The sequence below is a fragment of the Brienomyrus brachyistius genome, unplaced genomic scaffold (genome assembly GCF_023856365.1).
Source record: "Brienomyrus brachyistius isolate T26 unplaced genomic scaffold, BBRACH_0.4 scaffold68, whole genome shotgun sequence".
Lineage (NCBI taxonomy): Eukaryota > Metazoa > Chordata > Actinopteri > Osteoglossiformes > Mormyridae > Brienomyrus > Brienomyrus brachyistius.
Window position 1 is genome coordinate 1,016,866 of NW_026042343.1, and position 27,558 is coordinate 1,044,423.

General features: G+C 45.4%; 2 protein-coding genes across 4 annotated transcripts in view; one reads left to right on the forward strand and one right to left on the reverse strand.

Annotated features, from left to right (window-relative positions):
- Positions 1-45: 45 nt before the first annotated feature.
- On the reverse strand, positions 46-18,548 carry mtmr14 (myotubularin related protein 14). Of its 2 annotated transcripts, XM_049002429.1 has the most exons (19): positions 17,217-18,548; positions 16,766-16,914; positions 15,968-16,076; positions 14,879-14,954; positions 12,140-12,200; positions 11,734-11,856; positions 10,320-10,393; positions 10,163-10,233; positions 9,904-9,978; positions 9,497-9,563; positions 9,248-9,333; positions 8,847-8,923; positions 7,147-7,183; positions 6,838-6,908; positions 6,586-6,644; positions 5,684-5,825; positions 5,206-5,382; positions 3,658-3,819; positions 46-2,448 (listed from the first exon to the last, which is right to left on the reverse strand). In XM_049002429.1, the coding sequence occupies exons 1-19, from the start codon at positions 17,334-17,336 to the stop codon at positions 2,268-2,270; spliced, it is 1,917 nt and encodes a 638-aa protein (XP_048858386.1). In that variant the 5' UTR covers positions 17,337-18,548; the 3' UTR covers positions 46-2,267. The 2 variants fall into 2 exon arrangements, with proteins under 2 accessions (XP_048858386.1, XP_048858388.1); XM_049002431.1 differs by lacking the exon at positions 3,658-3,819 and having other exon boundaries at positions 17,217-18,541.
- Positions 18,549-20,816: 2,268 nt separating this feature from the next.
- lhfpl4a (LHFPL tetraspan subfamily member 4a) overlaps positions 20,817-27,558 on the forward strand; it is a 29,458-nt gene continuing 22,716 nt past the window's right edge. For both annotated transcript variants that reach the window (XM_049002447.1, XM_049002448.1), the window contains exon 1: positions 20,817-22,235. In XM_049002447.1, the coding sequence (XP_048858404.1) occupies positions 21,830-22,235 (406 nt within the window). In that variant the 5' untranslated portion in view covers positions 20,817-21,829. The remainder of the gene's footprint in view (positions 22,236-27,558) is intronic.

Genomic DNA, 27,558 nt, shown 5'->3' on the forward strand with positions numbered 1-27,558 from the left:
GTATGAAGGTACGCTGATCTGAAAATGAAGGACGGAACAGACGTATTTTCATATCATTATATTCGTATTTTATTTCAACTTCCAATCTACCACCTACCTTTCTCCTTCAACTACTTTATCCCTGATAAAAGTTAAACAAAATGCCAAATGAGAACCCATAAAAATTAATTTCAACATACAAACAGAAAATAAACGTGACATTCCTATTGTACAGAACATAAATGTAAGGATACAGAATGTGATATGGTTTTAAGTAAGACAAACACAGTATGTGCAATTGTCCCCAGATATTACATTGTAATGCTTATTTTAAATAGAATTTATAGATTTTAAGGGATATTTAGTGTGATGTTTCATACAGTTTACAGAGTATGATTCTGTATATCATCTTACTGTCTAATAATGTCTAGGGTTAATGGCAACTTTACAATCCTTTCCTTCTATATCCGGACTCCTAGATACTTTAATAAATTTTTTAATCACGGAAGGACAGTTAAGACTTAACAGAACCAAGGGGGGGGGGGGCAAACCTCCTTTGCCCTGCCATCTCAAAGAAATAAGGGGGGGTAGAATTGAGACTGAGCCAATCCGGATGCAGAATAATATGGAGACAGTCCATCAGGGAGGTAACCAGACCGGGGCGAGCTGGAGCTGGGAACCACAGATGCATGTGAAGAAAAAAAAAACCACAGAGTTATTATGAGAAAAAACGTGCCAGACAGAGACGGACCAGAGGCAGATGTCAGCTGCATGACTGAGTTCTCACACCCCAGCTGGCAGCTGATGGTCGATACCCAAGGCCAGTGATATCGGATATAAATTGTCATGCAGCCACAGGTGGATTTATAGTGACAACTGTTGCATACAGGAGCAACTGCTATATTGGCTACTAGTAATATGAAATATTTAGTTTTTTTGGGGTTTGATTTATGTTTTTTTTTCCCTGGGGGGGGGGGGGGTGCGGGGGAGGAGGCTAGGAGTGCAAGTAAAAGTTATGAACACTGTTGCGATTGAGAGAATTGAAATCCATCCCTCGCCACACAAGGTTGGGGTAGGGGGGCAGCCAGGCCCCCATCATCTGGCCACTGACCTTTCCAGGCAAGCAATGCCCAGAGAGCGAGGCTGTCTGACACCCCCCCCCCCCCCCCCCCCCCCCGCAGCCCATGTCACCAGAATGAGGAACTTTCTGAAGGTAATGAGAACAAAATCCAGATACAGTACCAGTCCCCCCCCCCACTGCCCTCTGGCCCCAGTGCAGAGTCCAGCAAACATTTAATCAGAGAAAAGACCACTTCAGCCATGTCCCAAAGTGGACACGGTAGCGATTCAGGCATCTGGGAAAAAAAATGTTTTAAATACTTTTTGTTGCCTTAAACTAATTAAAACCATTTAAAAAAAAATCAGATTACAATATGTATAAATGTCCTAATTACATTGTAATTCATCAGCATGTTTTTTGTATTTATTTCATTAGTCTCTTTTGGAGAATCACCTTAAGGATTATCCAGTATCCAGTCCTATTTGCAACCGCATTTATATCAAAATCACAGATCATTAATCAGTGTGCGTGTATGTTTACTCCTAACTGAGCAAATTAAAATGATGTGTGACAGTCACCTTCCAGTGAGCACTTAATACTGCGTAAGCTGTTGTGGGAAACTTTTCCACTCTGTATGGCCTAATTAATCTTTTTTTTTCAGCTAAAGGGAAAATATGAGCTACTGAAAGAGCATAAAAAAGTAATATCGCTAAATTTAAGTACTAAATTTAAGCCTTTGAACCAACCCACCCTCCCAGATTGTTTAAATTCCCCAGGAAGACGACAAAATCGGAAAGAAGGGGGAAAGTGCAGTGTTTAAATTTCGCTCGCAGAAGCCGACGCAGGTTTGAGCCGCTTCAAACGGGACCCAGAACTTCAACTGCACTGGCCTGCGGAGCCGTCCGGTTCTGTGGGGCGTTTCCGCTCACAGGGGAAAAAAGGAAAAGAAAAAAAAAAAAAACATCAATAGTATGAATAAAAAAAAAAAAAAAAATTATCTATCTGAGGACCGACAACCAAGCTCGGTGCTTAAAAAAATAAAAAAAATTAAAAGGGAAGGGGGGGGTGCTTCTCCTGGATGCTTGGCACTTGTCACCGAGTCCGTCAGCGAAAGGGAAGCGGGCTGAGGTTCCCAGCGATGACGAGGCCACCACACCGCGGCCCTCCGACACACCGGGAGAGCAGGCGCCAGGCGCTGCCCGGGAGAGTTTCTGCCGGCGGGAAACGGTCAGACGATGGCGTTGGTGCCGCGCAGACCCACGCCGCGGGCAAACTGCTCGAGCAGCCCGGAGATTGCGGCAGAGGGGCTGGGGGCAACCGACTTGAGCCCCACCGTGGAGCTGTATGCCGCCAGGAACATCTCCCGCACGGCCTCCAAGCGAGCCTGCCGCTCAGGCGGAGAGGGGCACCTGGGGGGGGGGACAAGACCACCATCAGCAGACAACAGAAACAGCGTCTCTCCGTACGTCAGTGTGTGCGAATGGTAGGCAGGTTCACAGTCAGGAGACGGACCCATGTCAGGTCTCCATAACGGCTTATGAAGATGAATCGACTTCCTGTTTCAGTCACATTATTATCGCCCATGAAAGTCGACGTGCAGACGCCTCCTGGCAGCAGACTGACTGGTGAGGTTCCGCACCTCGGCCCCTGCAGGGCTGTACTGACCTCATGCTAACTCTGCCGGCACAGAAACTTCCGTGCAGCTGGTACCTCCACCAAGGCATGGTTCTGCCGCCGATAGCTGACTCTCAAAAGCACAGGGCGAATATCGCTAATTGCCTTGTGACCTCAGTGCTGTTTCCGATGGGCTCACGTCCACATTAAGAACACAATTACAGACAGTCCTACCAATGAGGTGTCAGCCTTTCAAGACAAAATTAAAAATGGATGATAAAAAGGCTTTGATGGCCCTGATGTCCAATTAGAAGTTAAACACCCCCCCCCCACATCACTGTTATATCAGTCAGAATCTGAGCCGGGCCTTAGGTCTCCATGCTGGATCCAGAGGCCAGGAGGGGGGGGTGGGCGCAAAAGGGCAGGAGAAAATGAGATATTTATAAAATGAGAAGTAGGGACAGGAAGTCTGCTAGTGCTACATAAAAGGAACATAACAGACGACGAAACAATTAAAATGACATTTAACAAGACAAAACTGCTGTTTTACAATCAGTCAGCTGTCGCAGACAGAAATTAATCTGGAAAAACAATCATGCAAAATGAATACGAGGAAATATAGCCCCCACCCCTCCACCACTGAATTTTGACACGCAAGAGACTGTGCCGCAAAGCACAAGGACTGCAAAGACCATCAGGAGCCCAGAACGAGAGCAGCAGTTCCTCCCACCGCCGCGTACAGCGCTAAGCTCACAGCGCTAAGCTCACAGCGCTAAGCTCACAGGATGCACACAGGGCAATCTTCACCAGACACGTCACTCTCAGCAGTACCAGATTCATTCCTGACGCCAACTCAGTGGCACTTGGGACACAGAGTGCGAGAGGCAGGCCTTGGGCTGCACGGGACACGCCGCCCGCTGGGCTAACATTCCTCTGTGTGTTATATGTACCTACGGTCTCTACTGCAGCCCCGCCCAGCCCCTCCCAGCCCCACCGGGACTCACATCCGGCCATTGGGTCCCTCATCCTGAAAGCTGAAGGGGAGGGGAGACTCTGTGGGGTGGGGGGCGTTCTGGTCGTGGATACTTCCGCAGCCAGACACAATTTGCCAGCTCCCGTAATCGGTGGAGATCGAGGAACCGGAGCGGGCATACTCCCCCACTGATCTGCAGGGCGAGAGAGAGAGGGAGGGAGAATGGCGGGGGTGGGGGGGGGGAGCACAGACACGCAGGGGGTCAGGGGGAGGGGGCAGGGGTAGGGAAGGCCACGGGGTCAAAGCCAGGGCTAAGGAGGGGCTGCCGTGTTCAGCGTGTTGATATGTGTGTTTGTGTCTTTGCATGTGTGTCTGTGGCAGACGGTCAATGATCTCGGGGCAGAACTAACGGGGCTGGAGTCACTGACCAGCTCACTGACTGTCCACATCAGATCCATAATATTACACACAGGGAGGATGATGGGAAGGTTGTGTTCGTTCTCTTGAATTTTGTTAGTTTAGCACAGTTTCAATACAACCATTTCATGAAGTTTTGCTTTTGACCTATAAACCTATTTTGTCAATGAGTGTTAGGATTATTCTGGGTCTACATGCACTCTTTAGCATAATTTCTTTTTAAGTCAAACTCACTACATGATCGGTAGGGATCTCCTACACTCCAAAACAGGCGCGGGTGCGGCCCCGCCCCACAACCACAGGAAAAGCATCCCTACAGGCCACCTCGGAAATTATAGTCCAAGCATGAGCACGGTCACCCAGAAGAGAAAAGAGTGGAGGAAGTGGAGCCCTGTTATGCGAGGCGGAGATCCCAGCGCTCTACCAGCCCCACTGAGCTCGCCGGTTATGCGAGGCGGAGATCCCAGCGCTCTACCAGCCCCACTGAGCTCGCCGGTTATGCGAGGCGGAGATCCCAGCGCTCTACCAGCCCCACTGAGCTCGCCGGTTATGCGAGGCGGAGATCCCAGCGCTCTACCAGCCCCACTGAGCTCGCCGGTTATGCGAGGCGGAGATCCCAGCGCTCTACCAGCCCCACTGAGCTCGCCGGTTATGCGAGGCGGAGATCCCAGCGCTCTACCAGCCCCACTGAGCTCGCCGGTTATGCGAGGCGGAGATCCCAGCGCTCTACCAGCCCCACTGAGCTCGCCGGTTATGCGAGGCAGAGATCCCAGCGCTCTACCAGCCCCACTGAGCTCGCCGGTTATGCGAGGCGGAGATCCCACCGCTCTACCAGCCCCACTGAGCTCGCCGGTTATGCGAGGCGGAGATCCCAGCGCTCTACCAGCCCCACCGCAGGAAGATCGAGCACCAGCCTCCGGCAGCCTAACGCCCACACCTGCTGCGCACCGCTGATGGTCCAAACAGCCCTTGTCAGAACTCGCCAGCAGAGTCCCGAGACCTTGGTGCCAATAGCACTCAGCAGGCCTTTTTCATACCACCTACCTCCCGTTCACCCTTCCGAAACTCTGAGTACAGCCACAGCGAGGCCACCGGGCCACCCAGCTAGAGTCAGGTAAGCTGCCACACACGCAACAACTCAACGGGAAGGTCGACATCTTACCTGCGGCCTGGCACGGCCAGGGGGCTGCTCCCGGCCCGTGGAAAGCCCTGCTCGGACTGGTTGGAAGACGAGGAGCTGGAGGACTTTCCGTCGGTGACGGGATGCAGCAGCCTCTCATCCAGGGCGATGGGCTTGTTCCACAGGACCGTCTGAGGAGAGGACGTCCTGCCCTTTCTCCTGTGAGCACAAAGGAGCCGGCATGCAGGCGTGCGATTACTCAGCCGCTACGTTCGCCTCAGCGGATAAGGACACAACGGCCACCAATGGAAGGTTGCCGGTTCAAGTGACTTCAACACTGAGCCCCTGGGCAAGGCCCTTAACCTTTAAAAGATGGTTAATCTTTTCTCAAGGTCCAACAGCAAAGACCCTTTGCCACCTGTGAGTCTTTACAGCTTCAGCATAATACATAAAAACAAACGAACTAAGTCAGGCGTCATAAACCCTTATTTCCTTTTTTCCTGCCGACACGGAAGCTCACCAGGGCATCGGCGCCAGGGGTCCACTGGAGAATGGGTCGGACACCTCGGCGGTACCGCCGGAAGCGGCAGCGGCCACAGAGTCCTCCGTGATGAGGGAGAAGCCGCTGCTGAGGCTAGTTAGGCTGCCCCGGTCCCGGGACTCTGAAAGCAGAGACAAACCGACGGGGCTCCATCAGCTGCATGAGGAGGAACTTAGCATCAATAAAAACACGGGAACCACCGAGTCTGAACTGTCAAGAGAAACAAAGGAGACAAGGCAGAGGTACACCCTGCATGGGAAGACGCCCTTAGTAATTTGTGGCTCTGCAGTAAGGTCTTTAACAGCAAAAACTGTTCCAGAGGCGTAGGAAAAGTGGCAGACACTGTGCTGCAATCGGTGTTGGGGAAGGTGCTCACAAAAGTAATCGATTACAGATAGGGGAGGGAAGCTCGGGTCCAGAGAGTACAAATCCAGACCGAGGTTTTATTTCAACCAACCAGCTGATTGCTTTGGCTCTGTGATTCTTTAACCTCAAACCCCGGTCTGGATTTGTACTTTCTGGACCTGAACTTTTCACCTCTGTCTGTAATCGATTACTTTTCTGAGTAACTTCCCCAACACTGGCTCTAACCTCAGGCTCTACTCTCAGCAATATATGCGTGTCCCAAAGACGGACAAGATGGGACATGAGGAATGTGCCTGTGCTTGTACGATGGCAAGTATCATAATTATTTCTGTTTACAGACAGCCAATAACACTTCATACTGCCCCAGGGACATCACACCCCCGGCTGCCTGTAGGCATGACTGAGGACCACACTGAAACACGTGCCTACCGCAGCGTGAGGGCAAGGCAACTTTTCCACTGGGAAAACCATTAAAAACATACTGCAGACTGAAGACAGGAAAGGGGTAAACTTACTCATCTGACAGAGGTCATCCACAGTGAACTCCATGTCTTTAAACTGGGAGTTCTTCCTCCTGGGAGGGGAAGTGCTGTGTGTTAACATCAAGCAATGAACCGAACTGTTTCAGGGACTTTTTATACACAGACTGCAGTGAGGTCGTCTAGACGCTTCTATCGTTTGTTGCAGGCACGGCCTAAATTTAATATCCAAGGCGAACAACCAGCTACTACCCGTTTATCATACCTGGACCCTCAGAAAACACTCACCTCTGCTTCTTCACAGCTGAAAACTTCTCTGAGACAATGTGCTTCAAAAAATTGAAGCAAAAAAAGAATATCTGCCGGGACACAGAGAGGGAAATCAAATCAATTTACAAAGGACCAACTATGTGAAATACTGCCCCCTAGTTTTCCGCAATTAAAGTGGAAATTGTGTCTGCTGAAATTCACAGTGGTGCAAGAATTGCAACGGCTGCAGACGCTGGTATCTTTCACAAATCCTGCGTTTATTTCATCATTTAAAGGAGCGAGAAACAGGCACACAGAGATGCATGCACACACATGCCGGCCAGTTACCTCCTCTCCTTTACCGAGTCGATCTGGCAACATGTGTCTGCAGGACCAGAAACAGGGTTCAGATGTTAATCACAAATGCATCAAAAAAGGAACAAAAAAAACAGGCATGCAGGGATTTTATTTAACAATGCAGTAGCTAATTCAGCAAGGTTACATTATTTTTCTAATAACGAAAATAACTCCTGAAAAGCCAAGACATTTCAATCAAAAACAAAACACAGCCATCTAAACAATACAAGCGTTGGTCTTCGCAAATGAAACTTCTCTCAGAATGCAGCCCAACCCCAGACAATTCAATACAGAGCAGAAACTTGATTATATACAATCTCTAGGGACACTCGTTTCAGGCTTTCACAATAACTCATATATAATAGATTAATTAGCCAGTGGCTACATAAAGCCACACAACAAATAAACAAACATGGGCTTGCTGGAAGAACCGCAACGCTTGCCTGTTTATTTTCTGCATGGCATGCAACTACATCGCATTTATTTATCAGATGCGTCATCCAAAGCGAAGCGTAACTGAGAAAGCAGAATCAGTCAGTCTCTGGAGCCAAAGGGGTTAAAGACCTTGCTCAAGAGCCTGAGAGTGACAACACTCTGGCAGCCAGGGGATCTGATCTGGAGTCCTGATCCACAGAGCATCATACAACCACTATAAAATGAAAAGTAACCTAAATTTAGACTAGAACTGCCTTTAACATTTAGGGCAGGGGTCTCCAACTCCGGTCCTGGAGGGCTACCGTCCAGTAGGTTTTCTATCCTACCTGGCGCTTGATGAGCCACACCGGTTCTCAGGTAAATACCAGGAACAGGTGTGGCTCATCAGAAGCCAAGTGGGACAGAAGACCTACTGGATAGCAGCTCTCCAGGACCGGAGTTGGAGATCAGGCCCTGATTTAGGATCAGACCTAAACTAAAAGATAAGAAGAAAGAGGCGAACTTCTACTATTAACGATGAAAACTTCCGTAACTTGGATGTGTGATCAGCAGTAGCTTTAAGCATCTACTTTAGCCTAAAAGACGACGTTTCAGGGGTCTCCACATGGTAGAATGACAACAGGTTTCTATCTAAACTCAAGAAGTACGAATTCTGGTTAAAGTTTCACTCCTTTTGTTCTGGGTCAGAGTTCCTGCCAAAGGTCACCAGTGTTCCTGAAGAGGATGTGAGAACACGTACAGAGCCACACTTGCCTATATGGATGTTTTACTCAGAACTGCTTATCATTAATGCAGAACCAGAACACAAAAGGTCATGAAACGCCATCAGAGAGGCACACCACTAAAACCGGGCCAAACGTCAAGTGAGTGGTTTCGCTTCCGGACCAGCGGCAGAGATGGAGCTGAATAAAGCAAGTAACCTGTGCAGGCGGTTACAAGGAGTCAGTGACAAATTAATCACATTCCAATTTATCCCCAGGAATGGGCATCGTGTGTGTATGGGGGGGGGGGGGGGGGGGAATTAAGCCAAATCCCCTGGACCTGTTCCCAGAAGCTGGTTTGAAATGAAATAAAAAAAACTCTAGTATCTGCTCACATTTTTTTCAGCCTGGACTAAATGCATAATGGACAGAATGATTAGGTGAAACCCCCAGGGAAGCCCTTTTGCTCCCGTTACAATATCGAAGAGCACATTCGCCACTTTGAGTGCCTTAAGATAATCAAAACATGACACAAGAGGAAAGCCGGCTCCTCACCCAAAGAGGAACCAGTCATAGGCGGTGGTCAGATACAGGATCTCAGCTGGCTCCAGGCTGGCATGTATCAAGCCGTCCTACAAAATAAAACTGATGAAAAATACACAACAAGAAGAAGCTTGCGTCTTGCTCTCCGCTCACCACTTAGCTTCTGAACGTGGTATTCCAGGGAGGGTGGGCCGAGGTTAGAAACACACGTCACTGAGCACCAGGTTAGAAATGCCCTTCTGTAAGATGCTCACGGAATTTGAAAAAGAGCTGGGCAATAGATTGGGTGATGGGCACACTTGTGTGTAGAAACTCAACCCCAATGAAGTGAAATTCACTTCAAGGCAATTTACCTCAGATTGGGATAGGGGAAGGAATTAAAGATTCAAAAATACATCCAATGGAGAACTTACTGCCCATAGGGAGAGTCTTAAGAGGGACACAAAGAGAGGTGTCCGGTCCCAGCCTGATATACAGTGCACCAGGAGGCCACTGTCATCTGCAGGTGAAGGGGTGACACAGGAGTTGAGATGGATTTGACACGGCACCACAGACCTCACCGAAATAAGACACGTCAACTGCCTTTGGGACCACTGCTCTCGCGGAGGGGTTTATACGACGGGCAAATGACTCGTTTCCCAGGAGGCCGTGGGGCTGCTCACCATCACTGTTGATTATGTGAATAAGCAGCTGCAGGTAGTTCTGTGTCTGCTGGACCAGGTCCCAAGACTGGGGGAGGAGGACAGCAGAATAGAAATTGAATGGCTGAAGTCACGTAGTAAATCACCTTTAGGAATCGTGTCATATGACATCATACAAGGGGCACCCAATGCAACATTCTGGCACAAAGAAACCAAACCGAGGGTCTTTCTCAATATGCGTGCTTGACCTCACTTGTGTTCTCATGTATCCGTTTTACATCATCTTCCATTGCAAAAGACCAGTTCAGATACTAAGAACAGAAGTACAGATGAAGAAAAAAAAGTCCCCAGATGTCGTTCCTGCCCTGGCCCAAATATCAACGACACATCGGTTGCTGTAGAGTAGGTGGGAACCTCCCAGTGCCTACCTGATATTCGCCCCAGTCTATGTTCAAGTTCCTGGTGAAGGTAGCAGGGATTGTCAAGGGAGCGTCTACAAAGTCCTTAAGTTTGAGTGCAAAGAGGATAAGATCAGTCAAAACAAACAGACTAGGAAGAGAAGGGGGCTCCTCTAAGCTTAATACACTCTAAGCTTATAACATAAAACAATATTATTTAGCCAATTCGAAATCACCAAAATGTCTCCCGGTAGCTGTAGCTGTATAATAATACAAGAGGACGCCATACCTGGTTCCAGTTAAAGACCAGCCCATCTGCGGTATAATCCCTGTCTTTGTATTCCTTGAAAAATTCACAGCCTGCAAAGTAGAAGGCAGAAGCTCTAATGAAAAGAGGCACATGCTGAGGCGGCAGTGGAGCCAAGCGGACGGCGTAACGTCGTCACCTGGGTAAGGCACAGATATCAGGGTGAAGTCTGCGTAGCGCTGGGCTTTGTCCACCTTCTCGGAGGAGGTGACACTGGGGAAGAGGAAGAGCGTGAGATCAAAATGAGGAGGAGGGAAACGGCAGGATCGGAGTCAAAGGGAGGGGTGGGGGAGAGTGGGGGCCACACTGTCCGGGGGGGCAGAGAGCAGGCTTGGGTGATACTTGGTTTACCATACCGTCATACCTTAGAGTTTCCACCCCAATATGTGATATGTGACAATATTAAAAAAAACATTAAAAAACGTAAATCATGTGCACTGCTGAAATCTCTGGAATCAGAAAGAGCCTAAGCAGGCCCATCAGTGTGGAAGAGTGCTAAGGAATCAGGGAGACCAGCTGTTTTTGGATCCCCATTCGTTTAGTGACACCACTGTCGGCGCCCGATCCGTTGTGACGCGCGCACTAGCTGCCCCATACGCCCCGCATGCTCATGGTGCGTTTGTGCATGTGACATTAACCTACACATATGTGCCATTCTTTTTTTCCAAAACCTTAAGTGAGACCCCAGCTAACACTGTGCACTACAGTACATTGCCTCAATACGGCATCTCCGTATCGATTTCACAAAGGACTGTTTTGAAAATAATACCTTTGGGATTTCTAAATACCAAGGTATACAGTGATACTGTCATACCGGCCAAGCCTCGTAGAGAGGATAGAGGCCTTACATTAAGCAGGTGGGAGAAGAGAACAGGATTAAGGGTTAAAACTGGAGGGAAGCAACAGGATTACGATAAGGGGGGGGGGGGAGAGGGGAGTGAGATTAGAGGAAAGGCTGATCTATACTTCTGCATCAGGCCTACACTGCCAAACTTTGGTGATGCATAGTTTTGGATGTTGCATTTATCGATTTCCCATCCTGCTATATATCCAACTGCTGAAACTGAAACCAAAAAAAAAAAAATAAAAAAACATCTAATATTTAATGTATTCATTTATCGAGGTCTGGTTATATTTGTGCTTCTCCAAACTTCCTGTAGATAAATCTGGAAAAACCATGAGCCACTACAAAGTCACTTTTTACACGTTTTCCCTTCTAAATTTAGTGTCAATACTACTTCCTTGTGAAGTATGATAAAATTTTACGGAGGCAAGTGGCATAGACATTTTGCTACAATGCCTGGGGTGAGTTATTTAATGCTACATATAAACAGCGCTTGAGTTTCAGTAAGTGCACCTGAGATGTACGCTTTCTCCACTCTTAAACAAAAACAACAGGCAGTCACATTTCTGGGAAGGTGTGCGTCAGGCTGTAGCGTGAGGCTCGCCATGCTCGCGATGTCGAGTCGAAGCAGAAGTATATATCAGCCTTGAGGAGGAGGGGAGAGAGGAGCCCGGATGCAGGAAGAGGGACCCGGAAACGCATCACTTACTTCAGGCCAAACTTGACCTTCTTGTTCTCCACCATGAGGTCGCAGATGTAGCGCACTGAGAGGTAGCGAAGGAGCTTGATGTCCAGGCCCCGCACTTTATCGAAGAGCTGCGACTCGCCGTTCCTGGGGCGCACCAGATCACGCCATGTCACGCCATGTCACGCGTGTGAAATCGCACTGACGCGCGACGGCACGGCGAAGGCCTGCCGACTGTCACGGGGCCACGGGGCCGAGCGCGCTGTCGGTTTACAGAGATGACACTGCGACACGACTGTAATCGGCTCCAGCATTGTGTCTGCACAACATTATCTACGTATGACCTAAATGTTCATTTGCACAATTCCGCAAAACAATTATCATTTATAAATCTACCATTTGAGTTAAATATTTTACAGAATCATCTCACCGCACTGCACTGTCATCCTCCGGTACCTCCTCTGGCTCCCCCAAAGTGTCATCAGAGCCCCCTGGAAAAAAGAGAGAGAGATGCAGCACCTTGGCAAGTGGAACACAACAGGCCTGCCATTCCACTCCCCCCGGATGTGGGTCTAGAAATCATACAATATAGTCCTCTTTCTACACAGATTACCAGTTCCATATCTTTATACATAAGCTCCTCTACTTACGAATGAGTTACGTTCCGAGCGGCCGTTCGTAACTTGAAATGTTCGCAAGTCGTTATTCAACATCGTTGTAAGGGTATACGGAAATACAAAGAACAAGGATGCTGGGAGTTTGTACGCTACGCTGCTGTGCGGCGGGAGTAGCGGCCAGAAGTCGCACTAGACGGAATTGGCACGCAGAAAAAAAAATGTTACAGGCAGGAAACGGGAGTCCAAGGACCAGAGTTCGGACTTTTAGTCTGCTTTTTTAGTATGTCTGAAAGTTCGTAAGTTGAAAGTTCGTAAGTAGAGGAGCATCTGTATTATTTTATATATGTGTTTAGTCTACTGTGTTTACATTAAATAAAAGCCAGTAACCTAGTACTCTGTGTTGTACATGTACAACAGTTGTACCATCAGCCAGACTGAATGACAAATTTGAGATCAAGACCACCCAATCTGGAATCAAGACCCACAAATCTTTATATAAAAAAACAGGAGGTTGAGTGAAGCAGGAGGACATTACAAGGATTAAATTACTCATTCTCAGTCTCTTGTTTTACATTTCATTCCAAATTTTAAAGATAAAACACGAAGCATCACCCTGTGCCTGGCAAGGAAGACAAATGTTACTGGCCAAAACCCTCTTTTATCTAAATTCTCAGCATCTGGTGGACACGAGTAGGTCGCAGCGTGCCAAGCGAACGACGCTGCATGGAGCAGCGAGGACGCGGCTGAGGGGGAAGGTGCCACGCCGGCCGCCTCCCGTCCGTCTGCCTGGACTCAATCTGCAGGCAGCCATTATTAATTTTTAAGACGTAATGTATTAGATGGGAGAAAACCATTAAACAATTCATGTTATGTACAGCAAAGAAGCCAAACAGATCATTACAGTCACATATGCGTAAAACAAACAACAGCCATTTACTAAAGAAGACTATTACATAAATAGCTACATTTGTACATTAACCAATACCAACAATGCTACTCACGTCTTACGACAATATAACTTTCTAGTATTTTTCACGAATTAAAATCTGTTTTATCCCAGTGTTTTCTTTTTAAACTATAACAGAAAGCTGACATGCAGATATACAGACGGCCAAACCGGCGGCAGCCTCAGACAGCACTGCCCCAGACTGATCATCTGTCAGAAGCCATCAGAGAAACTTTGTTGCTAGGATACACATTCAAGAATAAGCGTTTTCCCCGAAAGCTCCTGTGGAGCAGGCTCTGTGGTCGAGGTCATTTGAAAAGGAGTCATTTATCCTTGATTGACTACAATTAATGGTGATTTACAACTTTACTAAACAGAATGCATTTTGTGATTCTATTGTACATTTGTAAATAACCAACTGTAAGAATGCGAAATAGGCTGTTAAAATCTGATTTTCATACACTAGCAGTCAGAAAAACCATAAAGCACCACTGAATGTGATTTAAAGAAACAGAGTACGGAATTCAGGGGAAAAGTCCAAAGTTTTTCAGTCTGAATGAGAACAAGGTCTCTGTTCTGAACTATATTAATAAAATATTATTAATAAATGAATCAAACAAACTGACAATGTCTTACCGACTTCCAAGCTTGAATCATTTGCAAACTATTCAGTACATTTACCAAACAGGAAATTACCTCAAGTTGTCTTTTTTATTTTAATGCCCAACCACCACTCCCTCTTCGGAGGACAACTTTATTTTTCATTAGCTGAACAACAGATCAGTGCATGTGTGAGTGAATGGTGTGTGAGTGCCCCCTGCGATGGGCTGGCCCCCCATCCTGGGTTGTTCCCTGCCTCGTGCCCATTGCTTCCGGGATAGGCTCCGGACCCCCCGCGACCCAGTAGGATAAGCGGTTTGGAAAATGAATGGATGAATGGATGGATGGATGGATGGATGGATGGACAACAGATCAATACATTAAGTGAAATCACTCCAAACCAACCAACCCATGCCTACCCCTTGTCCATCCCCCAAGTGTTAAAGTACAATTAGAAAAATATATTAAATTATCTGAATATCACCTGTGCTTAAAATCATTATTCGAAAGTATATAGCATCACCAGATGAGCAACTGATATTTATGCAACAATAATCAAATTTACACTGAAGAGGTAGTCCAGAATATAGAGCAATTTTATACAATCCACCACTAGAGGTCTCTGTTGTGTCCTAGTTTTATAAAAAACAAAGGACATCCTCTTTATAATCGAAGTCTATTTAATGACATAACTTCTGTCCAAAAAATTTAAGTTGTTCATAAACGAATCACTGAAATGTTTACAATTTCCCTCTCATATTTAATGTTTGTTCTCATTTCAGTGTCTAGCATGTTCTCTCAAACACACCTTAAGTTTAGTCACCTTTAATTGGTGTAAAGATACTCAGGCACAGAGGAAAGGGTGAGGCATAACCGGTCAGCTACAGACTGTGAGAATAAAAGATGGTGCTTCGGACTGGCCACCAACTTGGCTATAATAATGGGTTAACTTAATGGCCAAGTGTTTGTTCCTGGAAGTCCAACATTAGCATGTAATTATGCTCACCTGAGAAAATGTAGTTATAGCCAGTCCGACCATACAACTCCCCCCAGCCAGCCAGAGTGGAGGAGCGGCAGATGTGCTAGAAAGAGAGGAACCAAACGGTCTGAGTAAGATTGCAATAAAAGCAAGGCGTCATTGGTCCTATCAAGAGTAAATAGTGTGATGAGTATATTTCTTTTATTAACATGAAATACGACATCATAGGAGAACACATATAAAATTCCAATGTACAGTATGAACTTATCTGTAGCCTTGTGAAATACATGTATTTCAGAAGCAGGGCAGTAAATTAAATCATGAAAAATTCAACTAATTTAAATGAATGAAACACAGAATCACATCTGCCTGCACAGTTCCCATGTAATGCGCAAAGCATGTTAGATGCGTCTCGCAGGGGGGAGTCGCAATATGTAGAGTTTAACTTGTAAAATTATCTTACTCAAACAGTGAGTTATGACCCAAACAAAAAAAAAAAACTTGAATCGTGTACAGTTGATTTCGGGAGCTTTTCACATTGTGCTAGGGACGCTCTTAACATTTACAGACTGGAAAAAGCCATTTCTTCAAAGATTAGCATAATAGTAGAATCTGTAAAAGCTTTCAGCTCAGTGTTATGCATAATACGCAGATATGGAAACATTGAAAGTTACCTGAAAATGTCCGTAAATATGGTAATATATTCATTTAAAAAAAACTTTTAGAAATGCCTAAAAACAACATTGTCGTTAACAATAATAGTTGCTTGCTTATAATTGCTGATGAATCAGATTGGGGGGGCGGGAGGGAATGTCACTTGGCTATTTTTGCTAAAGCTGCGTCTGAGTCAGAGAGACGTGGAACATTTCCATACTGAATTACCGCAGGTGTGGTCAAGGGCCAGTACCACGCATCAGTACCCAAGGAGGACATCTGAGAGACATGAGAACCTCTCCCCTCCCCCCAGGGTCAACCTTCTTAGCTTTTAACCAGAACGCTACCTTACAGCTGACCTTTGGTTTGGTGGAAACCCCCCCCCCATCTAAAAGTCTTGTACCATTTGAAAACAGAATTGGTGTGTATAAAAAAGGGTGAAGGTCACATGGGCCAGCTCACCTTGCCGTTGTAGAGGATGACAGGGCAGACAAACCTTCCCCGACAGCGGGCCAGCTTGCTGCGGTTCACCAGGTCCTGCAGTTTGCTGATCTGCACCGTGCTCTCAAACCTGCCAAGAGCAGCACAGAGGACACGTACGCAACTTAAACCCGTGATGACTTTCCTGTTTGCCTCAAAACACTAAACATCTTAGTGACCAAAACAGCCCAATGGCTAATCATACTTCCATATTTGACTTACAGGACACATTAAAAATATATAAGAAAAATTAAAAATTTAAATATCCAAGCAAAACTGAAGAGCAGTTAACACATGTGACACACTGACTTCCTAAGACTCCTCTGTTGTCATTGGCTACATTCCCACCGCTACATAAAAATTACTCGTAATTTAAAAAACTTATTGCTCCCGCTCATAACCCAAATGTCTTTTGTGAGCTCAGAAGTGCCTAGTCCAGACACCGCATATAAAAACTTGCATTGCCAGCTCTCACACATCTGCAGTGACACTCACGCTTTCAGACTCCCTTCTTACAGCAAATCCATCATTTTTTTTCCATTATAAACCTAAAATTAGCTACAACGAAAGCGTTGGGGTAGTTTGCAAACCCTACAGACCATTTACACGGTAATAAACTGTAACATGGGTGTGAAGGATTGTCTGGAATTGAAAATCTCACGACAGCCAGCTGAGCAGACTAGGCAGCCCTGCATTGCTCCACCTGATGTAAAATTTCTGCTGCCAGGATGCTGCCGTCAGATATCGATCGGTAGGCTCCTGTGGCAGAGGCGCACCTACCTCTCCTTAGTCTGCTCCGCACTCTCGTACTCCAGGAAGACGATCTGCCGGGGGTAGTGGCCGCAGACCTCCCCGTTCACGTTCTGGATCACGCTGTACCTGTAGTCCCTTCCAAAGAGCTCCAAGCACCGCTTCTCAATCCGCTCCACCTGACCGTAACAGTCAAAAGCATTACACTTAATGGGAAAAAACACACTAACGCTGTCCATCTCCACCTGTACGGATATGACAGCTGGACTACATAAGTCGCACACAGCCCATTAAGTGCTGTAATGCTGCATCGTATGAAAGTATTATAATCGATTAATGCGAGGTAGTTAGAATATTCTAACAAAATTAATCGATCGTCACATTAAATGAATTAGATGGATCGACAGTCAGTGGATGAACGGACTGCGGATTAAATGTCATCGGCGCTCGGAGCCACGCCGGGGCTGTGAGATGCTCTCACCCTGGGACTGACTTCTTTCGCCCGGTATTGCGTTTTCGAGAACAAGTCGATCAAGTCGGCGATCTCGTCGCCCTTCCTGCCAGAGATCCCAGCGAGCGACGTGCTGGGAGACCCGGCCATGGCCGCGGCCTCTAGACGGACGCGTCCCCTCTCAAACACCGCAGCTCCCTGGGGTCGGGACGACCGTCCAGGCCATCCCTTCCCGGTCAGTTTCTTCCTGACCGCCCGCTTGAAGGGGCCGGAGCCGGGTATCCGTCCTGAATTCAGGGCACCAGAGAGTTCAACCCCACTCCGAAGTGATATCGAGCTAGCAGAGCCGCCAGCTAACAGAGACGCCTTTTAATCACTTCCAAGGAAAAGTTACCAAACGTCACTCAACGGCCCCCCTTCCAAAGTCTTCAGCATAGTATATTTAGGATATTCCGGTTAAAAATAACAATGCTGAGTGGCTGACGAACAGGTTAATCCGGCGGTCGAAGCAGGGTGAAGACGTCCCCGGTTCTACACCGAAGCGGCTCAGGAAACGCCGAGGATTGGCGGCCCAGTCACGCTTTCCATTGGAATCGACCAGGACTTCTCACTCCTTAAAACGGCTGGACCCTATTATGTCATCCACAGATTCAAAAGCCCAGAGAAACAAACCGCTAGAAACATCTTTATGTTTAATTTTTATCATCAGTATTCTGCAGTTCCGGGAATGTCTTATTGCTCTAGCTGAAGACAGCGAACAAGTGGTAAACAGGAAGTTATCGGGAGCATTTGACGGCCCAAGATGTCCTCCTCATGTGACACACTGCTGCCAAAACACAGCGCTTACACTCACCGCACAGATTTCCTCAGCCTTTCCGGTTTTTCATTAACCAGCACTAATTTGTACTTTACGTTTGAGTTAAAATATAATAAATAAATGCAATAATTGTCTTTGAGTATAAAGCCATTTTAAAGCACTTCTGCATTACAGTCCGGGTAATGCCACGTGGTAGAGGTACTTCGTAAATATTCAGTGTTATTCAGTAGTTATGTAGACAGCAACCCTATATTCAAATGCTGGCTTCAAAACAAGCAAAGAAAACTTCTCCGGAAGGTCCTGTGTTTTCAGCTATCAACCTCTGTTTGCAAATGTGCTTAAAAACCAATCAGTAATGATTTAATACTTATTTAGCATGAAATCTGTGATTAGAAATTCACAATGATTAAACTGTGTGAACTCTGCCTGTGACCTTTGGCACAAATATTCCGCCATTCCACAAAATTTCTACTTGCGTTGATGACGTCAAAAAGCTTGTCAGTTTATGGGAAAACAGACAATCGTATTATAATAGTAAATATTTGTGCTGTGTGCAGTAAGCACAAGTTGAATGGTGGTAGTGGTGAATAAAAAGGAGTTGGGCTTCAATATTCCTATATTTTGTTTATTATTATTTCACTTACTTATTCCAATTACTTCTGGTAAGCCAACCCTTTAAAAATGCTGCGTACTTTAAAACAGACTTGTCAGTATTACGGTGGCAAGATTCCTGTCCAACTAAACATGCACCATACAGCAGTTAAAAAGTAAATATATGAGACAGAGTATATATATCCTTTGTATCTATGTAAGTTAAAGGCTAAGAGATACTGAAGTCTTAAAACGAAGTACAGTAGATGGAAACGTAAATGAGATTACCACAGAAGGCTGGAGATGTAACTGGCGGCTTTTTTTATTATTATATTAAGGTTAATCAATATTAGCATCCATTTGTGAAAACCCATGGAAGTGTGACATAATACCTTTCCAGACATTTCTCTCAGTGCAGACACTGAGGTCAATACCAGCCTAGCTAATGGAATAGCTCCATTAACCTTGAGTCCAAATGGAAATGCTGAGCTATGACTGCTTGCTTAGGGTCTCAGCACCCAGACCCAAACCTCGTCTCAGATCCAACACACACACAGCCCTATATGTCCGGCACTCCCCAAAAGTCCTGAGATATTCAATGGTCTAAAAATCTACTCTTTGAAAGTTTTTTTCCTTTTGCTTTTGATTTTTTGGCCCTCATTCCTGTCCTGTTATCTTCATCATCTCTGGAGTTGAATTGCTGTTCTACATTAGTGTTTTAAATGCAGTTGTGCGCCGTATCACGCTGACCCTAACTGGATGAGCAGTTAATGCAAATGGAGGAATCAACACGCAGATATAAAGACTGAAATAAGCAAAAGAAGCGTCTTGCTAGGGTATCGGCTGGTGATGATGGTCCGCAGTGTAAGTACCTTAAGCAATTTTTGCTTGTGCTTTTGCATGAATATTATTAAACTGATTGTGGTTTGTTTATTGGCTTTACGGTGAGACAATAAATGTTAAACAAAGTGATGTCACTTGCTTTGTTTTCTGCACTTCCTTATACAGGCTCTGTTCTACATGTCTTCTGTACTGGTTATGGAAGATGGATGGAAGGAAAATGTAATTTGCATTAATCAACCAATCCCCTAGTATGATATCTGTACATATGCTTTATATAGTTTTAATATCTTATTTGGAGTTATTATTAGTATAGATAGTATAGCTTGAATTTGTGGTTTGTGAACTGAGAACCATTTATCACTAAAGGTACTCAGCCTGTACTCATAAACAGCCTTATCAGTTTGCTTATCCATTCGATGTGGCTCAAAACGTTGTGTTGTACTGATTAAGTATGCTGCTCCTCTGATACCAGCCAGGTCATCTGTCTAGATTACAGGTGTCCGAAACAATGTGGTAGCATTGCAAACCTTAGCTGTGTCCTTTTGTCATTGAACTTCAGGAGAAATCACTTGCTGCCTTTGTTTTCCTGTATTTTATGTAGACTGGGGTGCGTAAAGACAAAAAGGTTTTATAGGATGTTGAAATTTTTAAATTGTATTTTTTTTGGAGCCAAAATGGCACCATCAGCATGGCATCAATCCATCCATCCATCCATCCATCCATCCATCTCCAAACCAGTTATCCTGTACAGGGTCTTTGAGGATCTGCCCTAGGGAGCACAGGGCACAAGGTGTCGCACTTTAATAACTGCATTCTGGGTAACTGCAAATTTTTGGAAACTAGAAAACCCTTTGTGACATCAGAACATGCAAATTACACACACACACACACACACACACACACACAGCAGGGGTGCGTTTCAAACTCCAACCCCTGGAGGAGTGACATAACAGCTCTACCCCCTGAGTCTCTCTGCCAACTATGATATTGGTTTATAATAAGGTGAACATGAATTCAGCGACATGGTCTAACATGCTCTGTAATAGCTTCCCCCTACATTGCCTACTATTCGGCATTGGCAGGTGCATGTCACGGATAAATATTACTATGTACATTTATCAATACTTTAGTTTAATTCGGAAATCCAAAGTGTCAACATTATCATCACATATACTGTGTGCATTCTGTAACGTACCTTTAAAACACTGGTACTGTTTTGAGTTATTAGAAATTTAACGCATTGCATCAGAATATCCTTTACTTTGTATTCACACATATGTGCATCCGAGAGAAAAATAAAGTCCCTAACTTAATTTATGATCGCAATGCCAACCAGATAATATGATTTATAATATTTTTTTTACAGTGAGTCACAATACTCTTGTGTCCTGATCCTCGATATCTGATATATTTACTGTAATTCTTTTGTTTATATGATTGTAATTTGAGGTGAGGGAAAACAGAAAAGGAAAATGTCAATAGTATGGTAAGTCGATACAGAAATTCAGGTTCAATGAGCTGTGTTTTATATGAGTATTGCGACGTACTGTAAAAGGAGTAAGAGAGATACGGTGCTATAAAAAAAATCCTGCAATATCCAATGCGTGTACGCGCCATCATCGACACTGCTCGAGGAGGGCAGAAGCGCAGGGGAGGGAACCGGATAGAGCGAGTGAGGACCGAAAAATATAACCATGGATTCGGAGCCTCGGTCGCAACACCAGGCACAGCATCTGCATCTGTATTTCTACTGATCCATCGAAGGGACTCGCTTATATGCACGATAAAAAAGGATATATCCTGCGTTTGGAGAGGATTTTGGCGGCAAGGATCTCACGAATGATCCCACTGTGGGCTCCATCTCCGTCTGCTCGCCGAAGATTCATCAACGATCCCCGGCAGCGCTTACTGTCCGTCACCGCCAGCGTCGGTTCTGATGGGACGCAAAGCATGTAGATTATATCTGCACATTAGGCTTAATAGGAAAAAAAAGCTCTGGTCGGTTTTATCGTGAAATGCATCTTTTATTTGCAATGTGTGCTGTGTGCCAAGTCGGCGGATTGTATGCCTTTTGAAAGGAGGAGGGGAATCGTAAAGGGATTTTACTCATCGCTGTTGAATCACTTTCCGTGTTTATATATATATATATATATAATTATTTTAACTATTTAGGTATAACACTATCAGTCGTGGCGGAATTACTAGATTTAATTATCCGTCTTAAAAAAAATCTCTGCACTGACCTTCACGTTATTAGGGAAACATCTGGGTATTTTAACCTATTTTAAGGCACCCTGTTATCTCACGCGCGTTCTCGTGAGCTCATTGGTAAAGATATAGGGGCAATAAAGAGGAGAACGCCGGGAAATATATAGGGGAATTTAAGGGAAAAATGCTGCCATCGCAAGAAGCCTCCAAGATCTACCATGACAACTACATGCGAAACTCCAGGGCCATCGGAGTACTCTGGGCGATATTCACGATCTGTTTCGCCATCATAAATGTGGTGGTATTTATTCAGCCCTACTGGATCGGGGACAGTGTAAATACCCCACACGCCGGCTACTTCGGCTTGTTCCATTACTGCGTGGGCAACGGCAATTCCAACCGGGAGCTCACCTGCCACGGCACCTTCTCCGACTTCAGCTCGATCCCCTCCGGCGCTTTCAAAGCGGCCGCCTTCTTCGTGCTGCTGTCCATGGTGCTCATCTTGGGCTGCATCGCTTGCTTCGCCCTGTTCTTCTTCTGCAACACCGCCACCGTCTATAAGACGTGCGCCTGGATGCAGCTGCTGTGCGGTAAGCGGGCATCGCAGATAACGCCGTTATCGCCTTTACTGCCCCTGCGCTCCTTTCGCCCGTTTCAGACGCGACCGATATTCAGCCATTCGTCCACTTTACGGGTGAGCAGGCATCTGCTCCATATGTGCTGGGACAGCTTCCAGCCTCGAACCTTAAATCTGCGCATCATCACGTATTTAAGGGGGAAAAATATCTATATAAACATACTTCAGCGGTCCAAGCACCACATTACGATTTGTGCGGTTTATTGTGGGTGGAATTCATGAGACAGAGCAGCGTCTCGTGGTTTATTTGGTAAAACCTTGAATTTTGTATCATGGTGTTTTTTTTTTTTTTTTACAATTAAACATCTGATGTATTTTAAACAGTATATATGTGGTGCAATCTCTCCATCTTGTCGCAGCATTTAATACAAAAAAACCTACAGAACGCAGTGTCATTAGAGTTTTGTCGTGAAAAACATTACTAAATCTTTTTAAGATAAACTAATTAATTGACAAGCGAAAAATACAATGACGTGTTATCTCCGGCGTTTTCTGCAGCATTCCTCGCCAATACTATCCAGCCTGCGTTAAATGAGCAGGATTTACGCCGAAAACCGGCGCTTGGTCACTGATCACAGGAACAATCCCCATCGCCTAAAACCTCTCCATTTATTAAATCTTGTTTGGGAATAAAAATGGGCATTTCAAAGCTAAGTGGGGTCTCCACTGCTTACCTCTGGCCTGCTGTATAAGGGAAGTTATATTATCAGATAACAATGAAATTAAACTCAGTATCTGGAAAACTGAACGTGAACAATTGGAAGATGCGACAAATAATTTTCACCAAATTTAAATTTAATTTAAGAAGGTAGTAACCTGGGCTGAGCCCGAATTTGAGGGGTTTCACGGTAGCATGGAGAGTGATCGGTGCGAGACCCCGGCGCGCGGAGCGTGCGGCGCGCGGAGCGCCTGCATTCCCACCTACATGCGCTCTGAAATCGTGCATACATCGCTTATTAGCAATCGTGCATGAGAATAACCACGACTGTTACCTTTATAGCAAACCATTTAATCACCCTTCAACGATGTAATAATTGTGGCACATGTTATTTCATGCTGTAGTTTAATATATTAAATTAATACTTAGAATGGTGTCGCTCGACCCAATGCAAGTAATCCCGAGAGACTACGGTCGGTATATTTTTACGTGTGTAAGCATTTTATGCTCGTTTGAGTTAAATACACTGCCATCTATTATGCCTGCTCGTACATACATAGTATTTTTGTGACTAAATTATACATGCACTGTGGTGTTTTAACCTTGGTCTTGTGAGAGAGGTGAAACTATGACAAGGTGACGCGATCTAATCCGCTAACACGTCAAAATGTGATGGCGGGAATCCTACATTACGATGAACTTTTAGTAACTTTTCATGAATGAAGACAGCCGTGATATCATTAGACAGAGCACTGCTGCTGGACACCTCTGTAGAAATGTCTGTGGAAACACATCTGAGTTCATCTTAGTCGGATGTGATGTTCTTCCATAGAGCCAAGATCTAAAACTGCTATTGGAACTGGGCCAATGTTCCGGGGTACGTCTGTACGCTGCACTCCTCATATGTCCAGATTTCTGATTGCACGAGTTTCCAATTAAGTAGATGAGGTGCAAATTAATTGGGCTTAAATAAACATTCTCCACTGCCAGTTAATTCAGGTGAGACTTTACTCAGAAGGACAGCAAAGCTAGGGAGGATTCTGCACCTGTTCTTGACAGACAATGGCAATCTGTAATCTATGCTTTTTTGCTGTTGGGAAATGAAAGCACAGGGTGCATCTCAGAATGAAAATAAGTAGTTAAAATAGAATTCTTGTAGATTCCCTGTCAGCCTCACAGCTTCATATGGAGAGTAATCAGGGTCGGAAAATGCTGAAACAGAAAATGTCAAAAGAGTAACTAGTAAGAGTTGATGGCAAACACCAGTTAGAGCCACATGAGAGATCGGCATTGTTGCATCCTGGGATTTATCGACTCTATAGGCCAATAAAGGGCATCTTTGCTGTTCCATCCCCTCCCTGATATGTTTGAACAGGCAGGGCTGTTGCTTCACTAACCTCCTCCCTCATAAGATAGAAAGATGAAGTAAGTCTGCATACATAGATTTTTCATAACTGCTTATACCTAGTGCAGTTTTACTGAACAGGTAGCCTATGCCAGGAAGTACACGGTATGAGGTCATTCTTGACAGGATCCCAGTCCATTGCAGGGCAACTCACAATCACATAACCATGTATATTTGGAAAGCAGAGTAAAAGGAAAGTCCTATTGAGGGAGAATACTTAATCTCCACACTCAGGGCCAGGGCAAATGTAAAAGTAATACCTGGGATGGATGGATGGATGGATGGATGGATGGACAGATGGATTGATTCACGGATGGATGGATGGATGGATGAATGGATGGACGGACATATGGATGGATGGATGGGTGAATGAATGGATGGATGGACGGACATATGGATGGATGGGTGAATGAATGGATGGATGGACGGACATATGGATGGATGAGTGAATGAATGGATGGATGGAGAAATCACAAACATAACCAAGACCATTCAACCCCTTAGGAAACAGGCAGCTGCCTGGGCCACCATCTTCGGGGCTGAAGAGAGCATTTCTGGACTATAAGAATGAAGCTGCAATGACTGTATGTTTTGCAGGGGATGGATGCTTAAATTTCACAACTTGATTTCTGTCCTACAGATTTTGAGTCTCGTAACTTTTATGTGTAAATGGTGTTTTTAAACAGTATCATAAATCTGTGAGTAGCAGTGGCCATTCCCGGCCACAAGCCCCGAAACCTTCACATAAACCGTGTTATTTCAGTGCCACACAAGCACTTTAAATGCATAATGTTCAGTAAATGTTTTCTTTTCTTTTTCCCCTGAATATTATTTTTGAAAATCGCCGTTAGAGAAAGGCTAGCACCGGGGACCCTGCTGCCTCGGTCAGTCTCCTGCCCTTTTCCTACATGCCCACGAAGCTTATTGAGTTTCTCTCCTCAGCTGCCGAAAAGGTCGGGTCCGAGAGTCTGACATTCTGTGCCACAGTTTTGGCCCATTTCCCCAAAATGTGGATTATACTCCTCCACCTTTCAGCAGGGAGATTTTCTCTCATTGTTTATGAAATAACTTTGTGAACTTATCTGTGTGTGAACAATCCAAATTATTTACTTCATCTTCATTTACCTTATGGACCAACTATTTTTGAATTCTTTATTTGCTAATTGCTGAAGTGTGAATGAACATTCCGATGTCAGTGCTGTGCGGCTTAGCACATTAGGATGCTGGGGCTGTGGTCACCAGAAGGTCATCAGGTCAAATCCCAGCCCAAGGCCCTTAACCCCCAACTACTCCAGGGATTTGCTGACCCCGGTATCACAAAAATGTGTGTTGCTTTGTATAAAAGTTTTCACTAAATAGATGTAACCCATCCTAAATAGGTGTAATCCATCCATTTTCTGCAAACGCTTGTCCTATTCAGGGTTTTTGGGCCTGGAATCCTGGAGATCGTGGGTGCAAGGCAGGGAACAACCCAGGATGGGGCACCAAACCATCGCAGGGCTGATGTCTATAATGCTTTCCCTTCTAAACAAATGTACAACAAATGTACAAAGTCAGACCTTGAGCCCCTTGAAATACTTAAGCAGTTTAACCTGCAGAGTAGAAAATCCTTATTAAGTAATTTTTTGGACTGATAATTTCATTGTAATAACAAGAACCACGTTGAACATAGACTAGCTACATGATACCATTGCTGTCTCACTGTATGGCCACCCTGTATCAGAAAGAACTGATGGCAAAAAGGCTGGAAACGTCCAGTGGTTTATCGAAACACCCAAAAAACCCAAAACTCCACACGGGTCACAGATACAAGCAGGTTAATGAGGGCTGAACATCTTTAGCCAAGAACAAAGGGCTTTTATTTTTTTCTGCGATTTGGTTTAGACCTTCAAAGTCCTGCCAGAGATTGACCAGCTCAGCATATACTGCTGCTTCAAACATTGTGGAGATGCCCCTGGGGTCTGGGAATGGAGATGAATGCAAAGGTGTCTGATGTGCGTTGACTGCTGTGTCCTGTTCCCTGTGTGGAGGGGTTGCTGGTTGGGTGGGGCGAGGCGTGCAGCTCTGCGGGAGAAACTGCTAAACCTGAAGGGGTTTGGCACTATTCAGAAGGGAAAAAATATAGCCTTCAACAAAATATGAATGTTGATGTTTTCCCGTTTTTATAGGTTAGTACAGAAAACAGATGCTGGCATGATTGTCAAATGAAGAACAAGGCAAAACTGGAGCAGGAGCAACTGTGATTTTCTGTGATGTCTAACTGGGTGGTGTTGTGGTGCAGTGCTTAGCACTGCCGCTTCACAGTCCCACGAAGAGGGTTCGAGTCTCCAGCAGGGCTTTGTGTTTGTGGAGTTTACATGTTCTTCCCATGTCGTCGTGGGGTTTCCTGCAAGTACTCTGATCTTCCTCCAACAGTCCAGAAACATGCTGAGGCTAATTTTAGTTACCAAATTGCCTAGAGGCGTGCATGTGTGAGTGACTGAATGGTGAGTGAATGTGCCCTGCGATGGGTTGATACCCCACCCTGGGTTATTTGTGCCTGTAGCCTTCGGGATAGGCTCCGGACCCCCCTGCCACCCTGAATAGGCCAAGCAGCTACAGGAAATGGATTGATGGATGTAACGTTAACATACCTGAAGAAGAATGACTGTGTTTTTTGTTGTGTTAGTTTTCTATCGTATCCATCATCAAATACTTCAAATAGAAGTACTGCCCCTTTTCCACTGAATCCATCTACAGTCTTTACTTTGCTTGTAGGGATTCATGCAAAACACACATATGTGCAGACACCAGAACACTAACTTATACAGAAGGAATCATTCCATAACACCATACTGGGAGGGCGCATGCCAGAATGCCACCCAACGCGTTCGCTGTGCTGTCTGGGCTCACTGCATGTCTGTTTTCTTGTCAGTGCTGCTATAGTATTGAGTCCAGTCAGCAGTGAACACATCAACAGCGAATAAAAGCCGCTCACAGAAGGTCTCCGTATAAGGATTCACTGCCCATTTTAAAAATGCTAAATTGCAGCTTTGATAGTGAGTAACTGAGAGCGGCTGGGAATATGCAGATGAGAAGATGCATCCTCGGAAGGAAAAGCGGGAAATGCTGAAATGGGAATGATGGCAATGGTAGGGCCTCCATCGGGATTTAACCCAAATCTGTTCTTTTGCGGGTAAATAAGGTAAATAAAAGCCAACGAAGAGCAGGCTG